This window comes from Canis aureus, chromosome 22, assembly GCF_053574225.1.
Source record: "Canis aureus isolate CA01 chromosome 22, VMU_Caureus_v.1.0, whole genome shotgun sequence".
Lineage (NCBI taxonomy): Eukaryota > Metazoa > Chordata > Mammalia > Carnivora > Canidae > Canis > Canis aureus.
In genome coordinates, this window is record NC_135632.1 from 17,712,027 (window position 1) to 17,731,503 (window position 19,477).

At 35.5% G+C, this 19,477-nt stretch overlaps 2 protein-coding genes across 5 annotated transcripts in view; one reads left to right on the forward strand and one right to left on the reverse strand.

Moving 5' to 3' along the window:
- PIK3CB (phosphatidylinositol-4,5-bisphosphate 3-kinase catalytic subunit beta) overlaps positions 1 to 19,477 on the forward strand; it is a 203,721-nt gene that overhangs the window by 136,527 nt on the left and 47,717 nt on the right. For all 4 annotated transcript variants that reach the window (XM_077864962.1, XM_077864961.1, XM_077864964.1 and 1 more), the window contains 2 exons: positions 10,774 to 10,962; positions 16,408 to 16,529. In XM_077864962.1, the coding sequence (XP_077721088.1) occupies positions 10,774 to 10,962; positions 16,408 to 16,529 (311 nt within the window). The remainder of the gene's footprint in view (positions 1 to 10,773; positions 10,963 to 16,407; positions 16,530 to 19,477) is intronic.
- The window catches only part of FAIM (Fas apoptotic inhibitory molecule), a 119,418-nt gene that overhangs the window by 23,993 nt on the left and 75,948 nt on the right, over positions 1 to 19,477 (reverse strand). The gene's annotated exons all lie outside the window — the stretch shown is intronic.

Consider the following 19,477-nt stretch of genomic DNA (forward strand, 5'->3'; position numbering starts at 1 on the left):
GATAGTGTAAGTTCTGTTCCAGACCACTGCAATAAAGAGAGTATCATGATAAAGTTAGTTGTGAATTTTTTGGTTTTCCAGTGCGTATAAAAGATTTACACTATACTGTTGTCTGTCAAATGTGCAATAGCGTTATGCCTAAAAAACAAGTACCTTAAAGTAAAAACACTATTTTGTTTAAAAGAAAAATGCTAACCATTATCTGATCTTTCAGCAGTTGTAATCTTTTTGCTGGGGGAAGTTCTTGCCTTGATGTTGATGGCTTCTGACGGATCAGGGTTGGGTTGCTGAAGGTTGTTGGGGTGGCAATGGCAGTTCTTAAAATAGTACAATAAAGTGTGCTGTATTAGTTGACTCTTCATCCTTTTCTGAATGATTTTTGTGCAGCAGCAATCTGTTTGGTAGCATTTTACCCACAGTAGAACTTCTTTCAACTTTCAAAATTAGAGTCACTGGCAGCCCGGGTGGCTCAGCGGTTTAGCGCCACCTTCAGGCCAGGGTGTGATCCTGGAGACCCAGGATCGAGTTCCACCTCAGGCTCCCTGCATGGAAGCCTGCTTCTGCTTCTCTCTGTCCCTGCCTCTCTCTCTGTCTCTCATGAACAAATAAATAAAATCTAAAAAAAAAAGAAAAAAAGAAAAATTAGAGTCAGTCCTCTCAAACCCTGCTGCTGCTTTATCAACTAACTTTATGTAATATTCTAAATCCTTTGTTGTCATTTTTAACAGTCTTCACAGCATCTTCATTACTGGTACGTTCCATCCCAAGAAACCACTTTCTTTGTTCATCCATAAGAAGCAAATCCTCATCTGTTCAAGGTTTATCATGAGATTTCAACAATTCAGTCATATCTTCAGGCTTCACTTCTAATTCTAGTTATTTTGCTATTTTCACCATACCTGCAGTTATTTCCTCCACTGAAGTCTTGGACCACTCAAAGTCATCTGTGAGGGTTGGAATCCTCTCCTTCCAAACTACTTGTTAATGTTGATAGTTTGACTTCTTCCATGAATCATGAATGTTCTTAATGGCATCTAGAATGGTGAATCTTTTCCAGAAGGTTTTCAGTTTACTTTGCCCAGATCCATCAGAAGAATCATTCTCAATGGCACCTTTGACCTTATCAGATATATTTCGTAAATAATAAGATTTGAAAGTCAAAATTATTAATTTCATCCATGGGCTGCAGAATGGATGTTTTGTTATCAGGCATGAAAATCTCATCATTCTCATTGTACATCTCCATCAGAGCTCTTGAGTGATCAGGTGCATTGTCAGCACTAATGTTTTGAAAAGTCTTTTTTTCTAACCAGTAGGTCTTAACAGTGAACATAAAATATTCAGTAAACCCCAGATGTGCTGTCATCAGGCCTTGTTGTTCCATTTATAGAGCATAGGCATAATAGATTTAGTACACTTATTAAGGGCCCTAGGATTTTGGAATGGTTATTGAGCACTGGCTTCAACTTAAAGTCACCAGCTGTGTTAGCCCCTAAAAAGAGAATTAGTCTGTCCTTCAAAGCTTTGAAGCCAGACATTGACTTCTGCTCTCTAGCTGTGAAACACTTAGATGACATTCTCTTCTAATATAAAGCTGTTTCATCTACATTGAAAAGCTGTTGTTAAGTATAGCCGCCTTCATTAATGATCTTTGTTAGATCTACTGGGCAACCTCCTGCAGCTTCTACATCAACACTTGCTTCTCTTAGCACTTTTATGTTACAGAGTTAGGTCTTTTCCTTAAACCTCTTAAACCAATCTCTGTAGCTTCAAACTGTTCTTCTGCAGCATCCTCACTTCTCTAAGGCTTCATAGAATTTAAGAGTTAGGGCCTTGTTTGCATTCAGCTTTGGCTTAAGGGAGTAGTAGTATGACTGATCTTTTATCCAGACCACAAACACTTTCTCTATATCAGCAATAAGTCTGCTTTGCTTTCCTGTCATTAACGTTTTCACTGGAGTAACACTTTTAATTTCCTTTAAGAACTTTGCCTCTTGGGATGCCTGGATGGCTCAATAGTTGAACGTCTGCCTTCAGCTCAGGTCCTGATCCCAGGATCCAACATCTGGGAGCCTGCTTCTTCTCCCTCTGCCTGTGTCTTTGCCTCTTTCTCTTTGTGTCTCTCATGAATAAATAAATAAAATCTTTTTTTTTCTTTTTTTTTTTTTTAAAGAACTTTTCCTCTGCATTTACCACTTGGCTAAGTTTTTGGTGCAAGAGGCCTAGCTTTTGCCTTGTCTTGGCTCTTGACATGCCTTCTTAGGTTGTATCATTTCCAGCTTTTGATTTAAAGTGTAAGACATGCAACTCTTCCATTTACTCTAACACTTAGAAGCCATTGTAGGATTATTAATTGGCTTACTATCAATATTATTGTGCCTTAGAGAACAAAGAAGCCCTAGGAGAGGGAGAGATGGAAATAGCTGGTTGGTAGAGCAGTCAGGATGAATATAACATTTATTGATTATATTTGCCATCTTCTGTGATATGGTTAATAGCATCTACAAGGAATTAACAGCAGTAACAGCAAAGATCACTGACTACATATCACTATGACAAATATAGTAATAATGAGAAAGTTTGAAATACTGAGAGAATTATGAGAAAGAGACAGAGAGACACTTAGTGAGCAAATGCTGTTGGAAGAATAGTGCTGGTAGACTTGCTTGATGCAGGGTTGCCATAATCCTTCAATTTGTAAAATATAGCAAACAAAACAAGTATGACAAAACAAGCCTATATTAAAACAGATAATTACAGTTTAGTTTTCAGAGATAATAGTTATATGAGGATATCTTCATTTTAATGCCTCTTTTTATTACTCTTTATTAGTCTTAATGTTGACCCTCAAACATCAGAACGGTAACTGGTAACTTAAGTTTTACTATTTCTCCTACGGTTTGCTAGTACCTTACTTAAATCAGAAGGTTCCCTTCTTATTAAGGATGTTCTGGCCCAAGTTTAATATCCCTTTTTTAAAAAAATTGGGGGCATAGTATAATTAATTAATTGTGAAACTGAAAGTGAAAGTTATTCTTAAAACCACCACCTACTTTTTGTCCTCAGAGATAGCTGTAAGCAATTTAATTTATAGATATTAATCCTAATGCAGTGTATGCATTTACATACTACCTTTATGTGTAAATACATCCTTTAAAAAAATAAATGGATCTTTATGTATGTAGTTTCTCCCTTTTTGATTTAATGCATTCTGTGCATCTTGGCTCTTTTAAGAGATCAACCTCTCTCTATCTACATATTTAAAAGATTTATTCATTTATTCATTCACTTATTCATTTATTCATTTATTCATTTATTTATTATGAGAGAGACAGAGAGAGGCAGAGACATAGGCAGAGGGAGAAGCAGGCTCCATGCACCAGGAACTCGATGTGGGATTCGATTCTGGGTCTCCAGGATCGCGCCCTGGGCCAAAGGCAGGCGCTAAACCGCTGCGCCACCCAGGGATCCCAATACCATCAGTATTTACTACCAGGAGTCCTATTAAGGAATTTATCTTATAATCCTTTACTATAAGCTAAGGGACTTAAATCTGCTCTTGGAATTAAAAGTGTTTTAAATAGTGTTAAAATACACTACATAAAATTTTAATCATTTTAAGTTTAGACTTCAGAAGTGTGAAGTATTGTGAATATATTTACAGTATCCTTGCATTGTTAAGTGCAACTGATCTCCAGAACTTTTTCATCTTGCTAAGCTGAAACTCTGTGCCCATTAAACAGCTCCCCATTTTCCCATCCCCTCAGCCCTTGGCATCCACTGTTCTACTTTCTGTCTCTGTGAATCTGACCATTCTAGCTACCTCACATAAATGGAATCATATGGTATTTTACCTTTTTGTGACTGGCTCATCTTTGGATAATGCCCTCAGTTTTTTGTCCCATGTTATTGCGTGTGTTAACTTCCATTTTTAAAGGTCAAATAGGGGGATCCCTGGGTGGCGCAGCGGTTTGGCACCTGCCTTTGGCCCAGGGCGCCATCCTGGAGACCCAGGATCGAATCCCACATCGGGCTCCCGGTGCATGGAGCCTGCTTCTCCCTCTGCCTGTGTCTCTGCCTCATTCTCTCTCTCTCTCTGTGACTATCACAAATAAATAAAAATTAAAATAAAATAAAATAAAATAAAATAAAATAAAATAAAATAAAGGTCAAATAGTATTTCATTGTATGTATATACCACAGTTTTTCTTTACATTTATCCATCAATGAGTCCTTGAGTTGCTTCCAAGGATTTAGCTCTTCTGATTAATGCCTCTGTGAACGTGGATATACACCATATCTTTTTAAGACTCTGCTTCAATTCTTTAGGATATATACCAGAAGTAGAATTGCTGAGTCATACTATTAATTCTCTTTTTAATTTTCTTAAGGAACTGCTATACTGTTTTCCACCATAGCTGTACCATTTTACATTCCTACCATCTGCAAAAGCATTCCAGTTTTTCACATCCTTGCCATCATTTTTGTGTTTTTTTTACAGGAGTCATCCTAATAGGTGTTGGTATTTTTTAAAACAGATGTTTGCCAAGGATCTTGGGTCTGTAGAATGGGAAAACTGTGATCCTTGTGAATTATGATTATAGAATTGGCAGTTTTTGATCTTTTTATTTAGTGGTTCTCAACCTGAGGCTGGTTTGCCCTCTATGGGCCATTTGGCATTGTCTAGAGGTTTTCTTGGCTGTTGTCGCAACTCATGAGAGTGTTTCTGGCATGTTGTGGGTCGACTTCAGGAGTGCTACTAAATTTCTATAATGCACAGGACCATCCTCCTACAACCAAATAATTGTAGTACTGAGGTTGAGAAACCCTGCTCTCATTTAAAACATGTTATAATTTTATGTTATTTTCTTACTGCAGAAACTCAAAATTTCAGTGGTTCGCTTTGGAGAATGCAGATGATGACTCAAGCCATTAGTTCACAGGTCTGGAAATGTGGCTAGGAAATTTTTTTAGGAGAATGATTTGGAGTTTTCATAGCCCTCAATTTTAGGGAAGGAAATATCAAACATTAAAAATTTTTTTTGACTTAACTGAAAACTTGCAGGAAGTATACAAAGAATTCTTGTATAGTCTTTCTTTAGCTTCCCCAACTGTTAACATTTGGCACATTTGTTTTATCAGTCTGTGTATATGCATTTTTTTCTGAATATATGATATTAAGTGGCATCATTGTTCCCGTTTACTCCTTTAATTCTTCAGTGTATAATTCCTAAAAACAAGAACATTCTCATACTTAACCAGAATCTGTTCATAAAAATCAGGAAAATAATGTCGGTACAGTTCTTTTTTCTCATGCACACATTCCATTCAATTCTGTCCAGTTTTCTAAATAACATTTGTGGGCAGCCCAGGTGGCTCAGCGGTTTAGCACCGCCTTCAGCCCAAGGTGTGATCCTGGAGACCCAGGATCAAGTCCCACGTCAGGCTCCCTGCATGCAGCCTGCTTCTCCCTCTGCCTATGTCTGTTCCTCTCTCTCTCTCTCTCTCTCTCTCTCTCTCTCTCTGTCTTTCATGAATACTTAAAATCTTAAAAAAAAAAAAAAGTTTGATATAGGTCCAGGATTTAACCCTGGTTAATTGTTGCATTTTATTGCCATTTATCTTTGGTTTTCTTTTCCTCAGTCTTCTTTACCTTCACTGACTCTGACATTTTAAGAATACTGGTCAGTTCCTTTTCTAGCAGGTTACTCAGTGTATTTATCTAATGTTTTGTCATGATCAGATTCCAGCTATGCATTTTGAATGGTGTAATACATTGAATTGAAGTGGTGGAGTGTTTCTCTTACTGTATTTTATCAGCAGGCAAATAATGTTAATTTGTTCTATTACTATTGATGTTAATTTTTATTACTTGATTAGGATAGTGTCTGTTAGGTTTTTGTTTTTTTTTTTTTTTGTTTAGTTTTTTTTAGGTATAAAGTATTTTGTGGGCATATTTTGAGACTGACCATCCCGTTTCATGTTAAACTTTGACCCACTTATTTTTAATAAACATTTATTAACACATCTTGCCTGAATCAGTATCATTACAGTGATTTCCCAAGTGCTGATTTTCAAATTAATTTTTCTCTTCGATTTATTAGTTGGTTTATATTATAGGGTAAAGGTTTTTCTTCTAGTTCATTTATTTAGTCTTTTTTTTTTTTTTACTTAGAGTAGTATGTATTCATAATTTCTGCTTTATTAATGACTTATAATTTGTTACCGTCATTCATTTTGATATTCAAAATGATCCAGATTTGGCAGCCCATTCATGCCTTTTTGTGTCTTTTTGACATGTTTTTATCATTCTTTGAGCATTTCCTTCTTTCTGGTATAATAAAGTATTCTAGGTCCATCTGTTATTTTCCCCAACCTAGCTTTGGGATCTGTCTTTTCTCTAGAGAGTCCTGACTCCATGTGTGAAAAGTATTTAGAATCTAAGATTTGGGCACCGTATAAGCTTATTGCTATTGGTATGCAATTGCATCTAGACCTTTTCACAAAACAGCTAGGTAACATGTATATATATGTTTGCATATAGTCTGGCATATATAAGCACAGAGATATATATTGCTTTATCTATTAAATATTAAAAACCAGAAGTTCTTATCAATATATTTAATTTATTAGATCCACCACCACAGGATTTTTTTTAGCCTTTACCTTTTTATGTTTGTAATTCTGTTTTCTGACATTGACAAATCTGGATTTCTGTTAATCTCAATATATTTATTTATTTGCTCAAACCCCTGATTGTGATCAATCTCCCAATCATGTAACTATCTTCTCAGTTTTTTCATCAGCCCCGACTGCATGGCCTCCCTTATCCTGTTACGTGTTGATCAGATCCCAAGTCTGGCCAACACATAGTTAATTCTGTCCTCAGCAGACATACTGGGAACATGCTGTCTGAGCTTCTAGCCCTTCTGAATATGACCCATGAGTTTTCCAGCCTTTTTTACCCCTCCCTCTACCCATCCCTCACAACCCCCATTTCGAAGGGGAAAGAACCACAGTCAGTGTTTGATGGGCTTTATAGCAAAGTATATTTGCTTTGTTTTATTTCAGCCAATAATCACTATTATATAGTAATATGTACATGAATTTGAAAAATCTAAACATAAAGACAGAGAATATGACTGTTAGTTTTCATTGCTTTCTACCATTATTTTAGTTCAAGCTTTTGAACAGGTTTATGAGTTCACCATTTACCCTATACAATATAAGTTAACATTACTGATTGTTTTGGGTTTTGCAAAAGAATGTAGGATTCTGTGTTCTTGGGGCTTTATACCACATTTCTGGTAGTTTATTTTTACCTTGGCTTTATTCAGTGCTATGCTTTTCATAGCTCAGTAAACAATCATAGTACAATTATATAGCTAAGTCCCTGCTCTCCCCTTTTAGTTTACTGCTAGGTCTTCAGGATATTTACTTATTGTAGGTCTATAGAGTCTTATTTTGATTCAGGGAATTACAGTAGGTTTTCTAGCTTTTTGCAGTATTTAACAGCATTCTGTTTCTCTGACATGAACAATTTAGATTCTGTTGTTTGCAGTAACAGGTTTCATTTTAAGATGTATAAGCGTAGGAGTTTGATTTTCAGACTCCAATGACTTATGATGGTAACTTTTCAGAGAAACTGTCAAGCCTGTAAAATAAGGTATATCCTTTTTAGGTTGAGGATGTAAATATAAAACTACATCATTGTACACGGTGTGTGTGTGTGTGTTTAAAGTGATACTTTATTTTTTAAAGAGCAGTTTTAGAATTACAACAAAATTGGGAGGAAGATAGAGATTTCCCATATATTTCTGTCCCTTCATGTGCATATCTCTTTCTCATTATCAACATCACTCACCAGAGCAGTATCTTTGTTACTTAGAACAAACCACATTGATACATTATAATCACCTAAAGTGCATAGTTTACCTTGGGTTTCATTCTTGGTGTTGTGCAATTTGTGGGTTTGGACAAATGTATAATGGAATGTATTTATCATTATCATACAGAGTATTTTTACTGTCCTGCCAATCGTCTGTGCTCTGCCTATTCTTTCCCCCACCCCACCCCTGACAACCACTGATCCTTTGTTTTTTTTTTTTTTTAAGATTTTATTCATTTATTTATTCATGAAAGAGAGAGAGAGAGAGGCACAGACACAGACAGATGGAGAAGCAGCCTCCATGCAGGGAGCCCGATGTGGAACTTGATCCCAAGACCCTAGGATCATGCCCTGGGCTGAAGGCAGACGCCTAACCACTGATCTTATTATTCTCTTCATAGTTTGGCCTTTTCCAGATGTTATATAAATTGGAATCATACAGCATGTAGTCTTTTCAGACTGGCTTCTTTCCCTTAGTAATAGGAGTTTAAAGTTCCTCCATGTCTTTTGTGGCATGAATGCTCATTTTCTTTTAGTGCTAAATAATATTCCATTGTCTGTATGTATTACAGTTTGTCCATTCACCCACTGAAGGACATCTTGGTTGCTTCCAAGTTTTGACAGTTTTGAATAAAGCTGCTATAAACATCTGTGTGCAGGTTTTTGTGTGGGTATAAGTTTTCAACTCCTTTTGGTAAATGCTAAGGAGCATGATTACTGGATTATATGGTAAAAGTATGTTTAGTTTGTAAGAAACTGCCAAACTGTCTTCCTAAGTGGTTTTGTAGTATTTTACATTCCACCAGCAGTGAATAAGTGTTTCTCCACATCCATAATAACATTCAATGTTGTCAGTGTTCTGGATTCTGGCCAGTTCTAATAGATATTAGAACTTATTTTTGTTGTAATTTGCATTTCCCTGATGACATAATTTTAAGCATTTTTTTATATGCTTATTTGCTATGTTTGTGTCTTATATGGTGAGGTGTCTATTTAGGTCTCTGACTCATATTTTAGTTTGATGGCTTATTTTCTAATAGTTGAATTTTTAAAGTTCTTTCTGTGTATTTTGGATAACAATCCTTTATCAGATAAGTCTACTTGCAGATACTCTCTCCCAGTCTTGTTTTTTCATCCTCTTGACCATGTCTTCCACAGAACAGTTAATATTAAGTTTAGTGAAGTCAGCTTATTTGTTCTTTTATTGATGGATCATGCATTTGGTTTACATGTAAAGTCATTGCCAAACAGTCATCTAGATTCTCCTATGTTATCTTCTAGGCGTTTTCTAGTTTTGTATTTCACATTTACTAAGTTGGGTAGTATGAGTCCTTCATCTTTTTCTTCTTTAGTATTATGTTGGCTATTCTGTGTCTTCTCTGTCTATGTTTAGAATCAGTTTGTGAGCATCTTCAAAATTTTGATTGGGTTTGCATTGAATCTATTGATTACATTGGAAGAGCTGACATTTTTGTAATAATGAATCTTCCTATTCATGAACATGGGAAATCTCTCTATTTATTTGATTTCTTTCACCAGAGGTCTGTAGTTTTCCTTATGTAGATTTTGTACATATTTTGTTAGTTTTATACCTAAGTTTTCATATTTTTGGGTTCTAATGTAAGTGGTATTAGATTTTTAATTTCAAATTCCACGTGTTTATTGCTGATATATGGGAAAGTAATTTACTTTTGTTTATTAAACTTGTGTCCTACAATCTTGCCCTAATTATGCATTGGTTCCAATAATATTTTTGTTGATACTTTCAGATTTTCTGAACAATTATGCCTATGGTATAATAATCCTAGTCCCCATTCTTTTGTACATATACATATATTATTTTAAGTCTCATTACTTTAGAAAGTTAGTATGATGATTTTAATACTTGTATGAAATTGCAGTTAAAAACGTGAAGTACAGAATTACATAATAATAGAATATAAGTCTATACAGAATCTTGTCATAATTCTAGAGAGTTTTGTTTTCTAAGATTTTATTTGTTTTAGAGAACACACAAAAGTGCAGGTGAGGGGAGGGGGGAGGGGCAGAGGGAGAGAAGGGGAACCTCAAGTAGACCCCCACCCCCCGCCCCCAGGGAGCAGGGAGCCCCACACAGGGCTCCATGTCATGACCCTAAGGTCATGTCCTGAGCTGAAACCAAGAGTCTAATGTTCAACCTACTGAACCACCAGGTGTCCCTATTTTTTGTTTTGTTTTTAAATGTATTTTGGCCTAAATGGTATAGTTTTACTTTAAGTTTGAAGAAGTGAATCACTTTCCTTTAATGTCTTGATAATTCAGAGTCTAGATCCAAAAAATAGCTTGGGCCATCTTCATTATTTTAGTATATTCTTGTACAGATTAGAAAAGAAAATGGAATAATGGTATTTGATTCATGTTTAGTTTTATCCAGGATTCAAATCTTAAACCAAATGGTTTTGATGCCTCTGAGCCAACAAGACACATACTTTTTTTTAAAACTTCATATATTTGGTTCATCTTTGCTGTTTTGTTTGTTTATAGAAACTGAAAATTAAAATGGAACTATAGAAATTCAGTTCAAATAATAAATGACTTTTTAGTCCAAATTGCAATTCTGCCACCTAGTGTTTGCATATGGATTTTTAAAGAAACAATATTCCCCCTCTTTTTAGAACTGTTTGAGAATAATTCTTTCTTTCATCCTTAGCTTACAAATTTAATATGCTGTCAATAAAACCTATAAAAAGGGCATCCATCTTTATTAACCTTTTTAAGGAATTAGATCTTTAGTATCTTAAAGCTTAATTGTTTATAAATTCATTGTATAAAAATTTGCTAAGTGTTTGCCAGTGATATTCACAGAATTCAGTTATGTAATGAATGAGTAATTTTACTTCCTTTAGAGTCGAGGTGGAAAAAAGTTTCTTGCTGTACTGAAAGAAATCTTGGACAGGGATCCTTTGTCTCAACTTTGTGAGAATGAAATGGATCTTATATGGACTTTGAGACAAGATTGCAGAGAGAATTTTCCACAGTCACTGCCAAAATTACTGCTGTCGATCAAGTGGAATAAGCTTGAGGATGTTGCTCAGGTAACAAAAGATAATTTTTGTATTTTGTGATTCATTTTGGGAGTATATATTACTTTGTTGATTTCATGTAAAATGGAACCTATATCTCCATAGGTTGGATAATTTTCTATAGGAGAAATTTTCAGGTTTTAAATTTTACATATAAATTCTACATTAAATGATAGACTAGACAGTTTAAGATTTTAAAATCCCAGATGCTAGATAGGTATTTTGTATCTTTCAATAAGAACGATTAAAACATGGCTTGTGGTTTAATTATCTATAATCCCTGCCTGCATGTAGTAGGTTCTGGATTTTTTCTAACAGTTTTATCAATGAGCCCCAAAGTTTTAATCTTAAAATGACTTTAATCTTTGCAATGACTGTTATAAAATCAATAGGTATTGTTTGAAAATTACCTCTATTTCTAGAAGCTAATACTTTAGAGCATAAACCTTTTCAATCAGTTTTAACATTCATTTTAATTGGGCAGTGTTGATGAATGTTTGCCTTTAGGTAGAATAAAGAAAAGGAAAAAAAGTATTCTAAAAAAAAAAGCCGCCAAATTTTAACTCCTTGATATAGTTTTCAGAGTCCTATCAAGAAGCACTGGCATTTATTAAATCCAGTTGGTTATCAGTATTCTACAGAAAGGTCCTTGATGTGCTTTTTAAATCAGAACAAATACATTTGGCATTTTAAAATAACTAAATTTGTTCACCTTGTTTGAATTTAGCGGATAGTTTAAAGTTTCCTGGTCTTGAGATGCCTGGGTGGCTGGGTTGAACGTCTGCCTTCACCTCAGGGCATGATCCTGGGTCCTGGGATGGAGTCCCACATCAGACTCCCCCACAGGGAGCCTCCTTCTCCCTCTGTCTGTGTCTGTGCCTCTCTCATGAATAAATAAATAAAATCTTTAAAAAAAATAACATTTTCTGGTCTTAGTAAATTTATAATGACGTTTTAAAATTTTATTTAAATTTTAATTCTAATATAGTTAACATACAGTGTTATATATAAGTGTGAAATCTGTAAGACTTTTAAAAAATTCAAGGAATGCATATTTATTTATATATTTATATACATTTAAAATTTATTTTATTATTTTACTTCTGTCAGCTTAGGACTTCTTCTGAGTTTATTTCTATTTTTTAACAATTTTTTGAATCATGTTACATAATTATAATGTGCCTCATTTAGACTGTTTTTGCAATTAGCCATATGAACATTACTTACTCTGAAAAGGAACTATTTCTGTATAGGTTTTAGCAGCCACTTATTTCCCTAAATTCAAGGTTAGTCTTCTATGAACTCCCATAATGGTAGAATATAAGCATTTTTTAGTTGGCATGTTTGCCTGCTTCTAGTGGATAATGTCCAGTTCTAACTGCTTATCCAAGAAATGCATCATATTATTATTTTGTATGGAATTGGAAGAAATTTCTTGCTGTACTTTTATTTATTTTTTATTTTTTTTTAATTTTTTAATTTATTTATGATAGTCATACAGAGAGAGAGAGAGAGAGAGAGGCAGAGACACAGGCAGAGGGAGAAGCGGGCTCCATGCACCGGGAGCCTGACGTGGGATTCGATCCCGGGTCTCCAGGATCGCGCCCTGGGCCAAAGGCAGGCGCCAAACCGCTGCGCCACCCAGGGATCCCTCTTGCTGTACTTTTAAAAGATATCTAAAAGAGAGGTTATGTTAGGTGTCAGAAGATGGAATGAAGGGTACCTAGGTGGCTCAGTTTGTTAAGCCACCGACTTTTGGTTTTGGCTCAGGTGATCTCATGGGTTATAAGATCTAGCTGGACTTCAGACTTTATGCCAAGCAGCCATTCGGCTTGAGGACTCCCTCTGACCTCTCCCACTAGCACGCATGCACATGCACATTCTCTCACTCTCTGAAATCTTAAAAAAAAAAAAAAAAAAAAAAGAATGGGCTAATTTTCCATTAATCTTTCTTTCCTTTTTAAAGATTTATTTATTTTAGAGAAAGAGAGAGAGAGAGTGTGCGAGCAAGTAATTGGAGGGATCCGGGTGGGGGGGAGAGAATCCTTAAGCAGACTCTCCACTAAGGGCAGAGCCCCATGTGGGGCTCGATACCAGGACCCAGGGATCATGACCTGAGCCAAAATAAAGAGTCAGCACTTAATCAGCTGAGTCACCCAGGCACCCCTCATATTTCTTTATTTGAACTCTGGGGACAGAAAACTTTTACATTTAGGAATTTAACACACTTATCTCATTTCCAGGAGATAACTTTTAAGAGTTATTTTCAGATATAAACAAACATTCTTCATTTTGATAGAAGAAAGCCAGTCCTAATCCTCTTTTTTTTTTTTTAAGTGTCTAGAGAAGAAACGCTGATGGAATAAAAAGTAATGTGTTTTGTTTTCCCAACTCTGTCCCATTGCTAGTTACAGTGAATGGGTACAAAAGATGGAATATAAACTATATTTTTAATAAATTGACTCTGCCTTAAGAAGTGGAGAGCCAGAAGTCTGTTACAAGATTTGTATTCTGATTCTAGAGGCCTAAGCCATGGGTAAAAATTCTATAGAAGAGTAGCTTTTCCCTCTCACCACCACCCCAGGGGGAAAAAAAAGAAGAGTAGCCCTCCCTTAAACCACAGGAAAATACTCTGTTGGCATAATGTGAAAGGGGTTTCAATAGTCTTTGCAGAAGGCATGGGTTGGTTAACACTGCTTTCACTGTTTATATGGCTGAGTCAGATTTCCCTGTTCACTTTCATAGCTTTTCCCAAACTAAAGTAGTGAGTTTTGATATTTTATTTAGCTTCACACGTATGTATGTATGTATGTATTTATTTATTTATTTATTTATTTGAAATAGTTTTACATTTATTTATTAATTTTATATTAATGCTTTAATAATTGTAAGTGAACTTTTTGTTTTTTTAATTGTAAGTAAACTTAATAGAGGTAGCTTCTTTCCAATAATAGGGGAGGTTTTAACTCACAGCATAGTTAGACTTTCTAGTATTACTGAATGTTATCTACCCTTTTCAGAATTGTTTTTGTGTAACAATATATTCCGTATTCCATGTGCTAACTGGAAATTGGGAAATGGTCCCCCCCCCCCCCCCGCCCCAATTCTTCTACCCATAATGGGAATTGCTCGCCAGTTAGGATCTGGTCAAAGTGGGGAGGGAGTCCCATCTGTGACAAAAAAAGTGGTATGAGGTAGGTGTTTCCTATCTTTAAACCAGTATTTGTTAACTTTTTTTCATTACTACACTTGTTAGGAGCCGCTGCACCCGCCCCCCACCCCCATCTTATTTATTTATTTATTTGAGAGAGAGAGAGAGAGAGAGAGAGAGAATGAGAGAGAGAGAATGAACTCTGGAGCATGAACAGGAGGTAGGGGCAGAGAAAGAGAGAGAAGCAGACTCCCCAACTGAGCAGGGAGCCTGATACAATATTGGGTTCTGTGAGATGGGGTGTTGTCCCAGGAGGCTGGGATCAGGACCTGAGCCACAGGCAGATGCTTAAGCGACTCAGCCACCCAGGCATCTCTGTTAGGAGCCATTTCAGACTTTTTTCTCTAATAGCCCCATTGCCATGATATTTTTATACCATAGGTAAGTATGTGTCTTTTTATGTACTGTACGCATATATGTGCTATATACATAAAACGAGCAAGTATAAAGCCTATTTTTATTTATGCAAATTTAAGAATAATTAAGATCTTAAGGTAAAAGTTAAAAAACTAACATTTTAGTATATTTAAATAACTTATGTAATTATCTAAATTGTAATACCAAATTTCATATGATGTTAGCAGTTTATGTATGTTTATGTAAATGTGTAGTAATAGCAATATAATCAAATATTAAAAAGTTATCCAAAAGTATTCTGCAAATGTAAAGTAATAGAAAAATGAATTTCTTTAAAAGTATCTTTAGTGAGGTTAAAATTGCTTCATATAGACATACTTTTTAACTTAGCTTCTAGATATTCATTCAAGTATTATTGACCTATTTTCCATTTGACATAATTAATGAGAGGGGTTGAAAAATTAGAATTAAAATAATATAACTTATTTTTATTTAGTTCTTAAACCCGAAGTCTCACATAACTTAAATGACAACAAGGCAGCTAGGCAGTAAATACTCTCTGGCTACTTCTTGCAGTATGACTGTGAAAATGACAGTCAGTTGAGAGAAGTCCTTCAGTCATTGCCATCTGTTTGCCATATTTTTGTGTTTTGATGTTGCATACATTTTGTGTGTCGTCTTTAGATTCAAGGTGCTACTTATGTGATACCCAATATCACATATATATTATGTGATAATACTGATCAGATATTAAGGAATATGATTTTATCAGGTAGGGTTGAACTTAGCCACAAATCATAATTATAAAAAAAATTTTTTTTTTTTTTGCTCTCTTGTAAAACCACTTTTCTTCTCATTTAACTATCCCTGATAAGAATATGTACTATAAACATAACTAACCTTGAGGAGGCAGTGACTTTTTTTTGCCTGGAGCAACTTTGTGAGATGAGTCTCACAGTGATCTGATGGGAGACAGGTAAGAATTCTTTCTAGGTATTTGGGTTTTCTGGAGCTAAGGTTTCCAAAGATGTGACCATGTCTGCTAGAATCCACCCTCTACCTGCAGTCCCACCTCATCCCCATGGAGAGATTCTTTTTTATTCTGTCTAGATCATTTCTATGTGACATTTATAAATAGTAGACTGGCTATATTTACTTTGTTTATAGAAAATAAACTTTTTCCTTTTTAAAGATTTTATTTATTTAAAAAAGAGAGAGAGAGCACAGTGAGAAGGAGCACAGGGAGAGGTTAAAGCAGGCTCCCCTCTGAGCAGGGAGCTGGATGCGGGGTGCAATCCTAGGACCCTGGGATCACGACCTGAGCTGAAGGCAGATGCCCAACTGACTGAGCCACCTGGGGCCCCTAAACTATTTCTTTTTAGTCATTTATTGTGATTTAAAGGTTTTAAACATATACGGTCAATAAAATAATTATGTTAAGTGATGGATATTCTTAAAAATATTGAGAACTAAAAGTAAGGTCCCCCCTAAATAATTTTATGTTGAGTTATTAATGAACTCTTTTTATATGTAAATTAGCTATCATTAGCTTGAGTGTTACAGCTTATATTTGTACTTTGAATTTTACCTTTAAATATTTCTTGATCATTTCTCTTTCTTCCTTTAAAAAATTATTAAATGGTAATGATTGTAGAATCATTATATTCAGTATATCATTCTGTTCCCAGGTAAGTACTTCATAGCTTTTTAAACTTGCTTATCTATAGAATATTTCAACAAAGACAGTCTTTATTAGTCCATGTTAATAGGAGTAGATTTTTGAGGCCTCAGTAATTGTACATATGCTTTTCTTTTCCCATCTTTTGCCAAGAAAAAATAGATTATTTTTCTCCTCTATAATTTCTGAACCAGTTTTAATTTTTCAACAGCTTCAGGCACTACTTCAGATTTGGCCTAAACTGCCCCCCCGGGAGGCCTTAGAGCTTCTAGATTTCAACTATCCAGATCAGTACGTGCGAGAATATGCTGTGGGCTGCCTGCGACAGATGAGGTATTCTGCAGGTGGCTTTCTTGGGGAAAAGGAATAACGTGGGGGTAGATAGAGAAGGTGATATCTGCTTGAATGTTGATAAGAAAGGAAAAAGCTAGGAATTATTCAGAGTTAAAAGCATTTTTCCCCCCTCTCTCCCTATATTCCTCCCTCCACCTTTCTCTCTTTTTCCTTCCTCTTTCACGTTTACTCTCTATTTTAAAACAAAACCCAGGGGCAGCCCAGGTGGGCTCAGCAGTTTAGTGCCACCTTTGGCCCAGGGTATGATTCTGGAGACCCGGGATCGAGTCCCGCGTCGGGCTCCCTGCATGGAGCCTACTTCTCCCTCTGCCTGTGTCTCTTATCTCTCATTCTATCTGTGTCTCTCATGAATAAATAAATAAAATCTTAAAAACAAAACAAAACCCAGAGACACACAACCAAGATCGCCCTTGGCTTCCATGATTCATTAGAATTCACAGAACTCACATATATTCATATTTTGGCTATGATTTATTATAGCAAAAGGAGACCATGTAGAATTGGTAAAGGAAAAAGATTAATGGAGCAAAGACTGGAGAAAACCATGCAGGAGCTTCTAAGAGTTCTTTACCAGTGGAATCACAGTGAATATGCTTAATTTCCTCAGCAACAAGTTGTAACATGTCTGAAATGTTGTCTACTGGGGACGATCCTCAGAGATTTGGTGGCTAGAGTTTTTATTGGGGGCTAGTTACAGAATCACCCTCTGCTTAACACAAAAGCAAAATTCTAGACTCCCAGAAAGAAGATGGATGTTGAGCGTAAACCATACTGTTTGTGAGAACAATTTACCCATGCAAAGCCATTCTTACCTGTTAGGTGGTGAGAAGCCTTCTGAAATCCTTCTTTCCAGATGCAGGCTAAAAGGCCAGTGTTGTAAACAGGCTTTTTTTTAAGGGATAACATTCAGGCCTGCTGTTATGTTAACTCTTTTCTGTCTATCACTCAGAATTAAGAAATGTTAATATTTTGTCATTTTTTAATACTTTTAAGCAAATAGCATTATAGCAAAAGCTGAAGTCCTCATAGTTTTTTGTTTTTTTTTTTACCTAATCCTGATTGCTTTCACTTCCCAAAGACAATCATTATCATGCATTTGACCATGTATCCTTTTATACCACATTTTTCTGTTTATACTACATTTTATAACTATAAAAATATAGAGAGGGCAGCCCGGGTGGCTCAGCGGTTTAGCGCCGCCGTCAGCCCATGGCCTGATCCTGAGACCTGGGATCGAGTCCCACATCGGGCTCCCTGCATGGAGCCTGTTTCTCCCTCTGTGTCTTTGCCTCTCTTTCTCCCTGTTTCTCATTAATAAATAAATAAATTAAAAAAAATAGAGTAACACTGTACATTTAAAAATTACACTGATATGTCTTACCATATGTATTATTTTAAATCTTTTTAAAAATTCAGCATAGGTTTTTGAGGTCATTCTCTCTAAACCTTTTTTTTTAAATATTTATTCATTCATTCATTCATTCATTCATTCATTTATTTATTTATTTATGATAGTCACAGAGAGAGAGAGAGAGAGAGAGAGGCAGAGACACAGGCAGAGGGGGAAGCAGGCTCCATGCACCGGGAGCCTGATGTGGGATTCGATCCTGGGTCTCCAGGATCGCGCCCTGGGCCAAAGGCAGGAGCCAAACCGCTGCGCCACCCAGGGATCCCTCATTCTTTCTAATTACATATAAATATAGTTCATTCCCTTCACTACTCTGAAATATTCTTTCATAGGGATATATCTTATTTACTCCATATTGAGGAACATTTTGTTTTCTCCAGACTTTCCTGTTATAAACAGTGCTACAGTGAACATGCTTGTAGAGTTCTCTTTGGCCAGTACATGTGTGAAAATCTATGAACTTTATTTGAAGAAATGTCATTATTGAGACCGTCTCAGAGAATGGGCATTTTCAGATTTATCTATTTCTAGTCTCAAGAATGAAGATTATACTGTATGGTTATTTGAAAAATAGAAGTTCTCAGAAAATTATGGATACTGTTAATCCTTTTTCTTCTTTTTAAAAGTCATATATGTTTCAGGTCATGTGATGTCCAAAGGAAATACACAAATTCTTCTATAGTTGTTTTTTTAGGGGAGTGAAGTTTGAAGTATAAGGAAAGAGGAAGCCTCCTTCTGTTTCTATACTTCCTTTCTATCTTTTACACCATTTCTAAGTTTTATAAAGGGCATAGATTTTACAATAAACTTTAGATTGTTGAACACTTTTTAAAAATGAGGTTCCTAGTTGCATTGGAGACCTGAGGGGAAGGGGCTACCCAGCCCCCTTTTAGCCAAGTGTTTTTTTTTTTTTGTTTGTTTGTTTTAATGTATAGATCCCCAGGAGGAGATTGTTGTGCTCTCCATGTTCCATATGGCTAATTCTGATTGACTTTCCTATGATAAATTTTCTACTTCTGAGTATTTTTTTAATGTAGTGCCCTGGGTTTCAGTCCCAGATCTGCATTAGATTTTTTTTAACCATTTATTGCCCAAGACTATAGTTAGCAAGTAGGGGACTTGGGATTCCTATCTTACCTGACCATTGGAATTGCCTTTGATGAGAATGTGTTTACATGTGAATGGTTTGGAGATAGGCAGAAAACAGAGAACCACTAACCTTAATTAATTCAGCTTATTTAATTACAATATTATGTTGTATTAATTCAGGGAATCCGTTCCCACTTACACATATACTCATTTCATTATCCTTTAAATAGTTTAAAGTTAATATTTTAATGTTCACTGACTATCTGGGAAAAGGAATTACCTAACCCTAATGATACAGGAAAATAAATTGTTAAATTACTAATGGAATTTTTATTTAAAAAAAAAAAAACTGGTTGAGAATATAACTTTTCCAGCATGATGAGTAATCAGTATTAAGGTACCTGATTTTATAGAAGCTCTGGGCTGATTG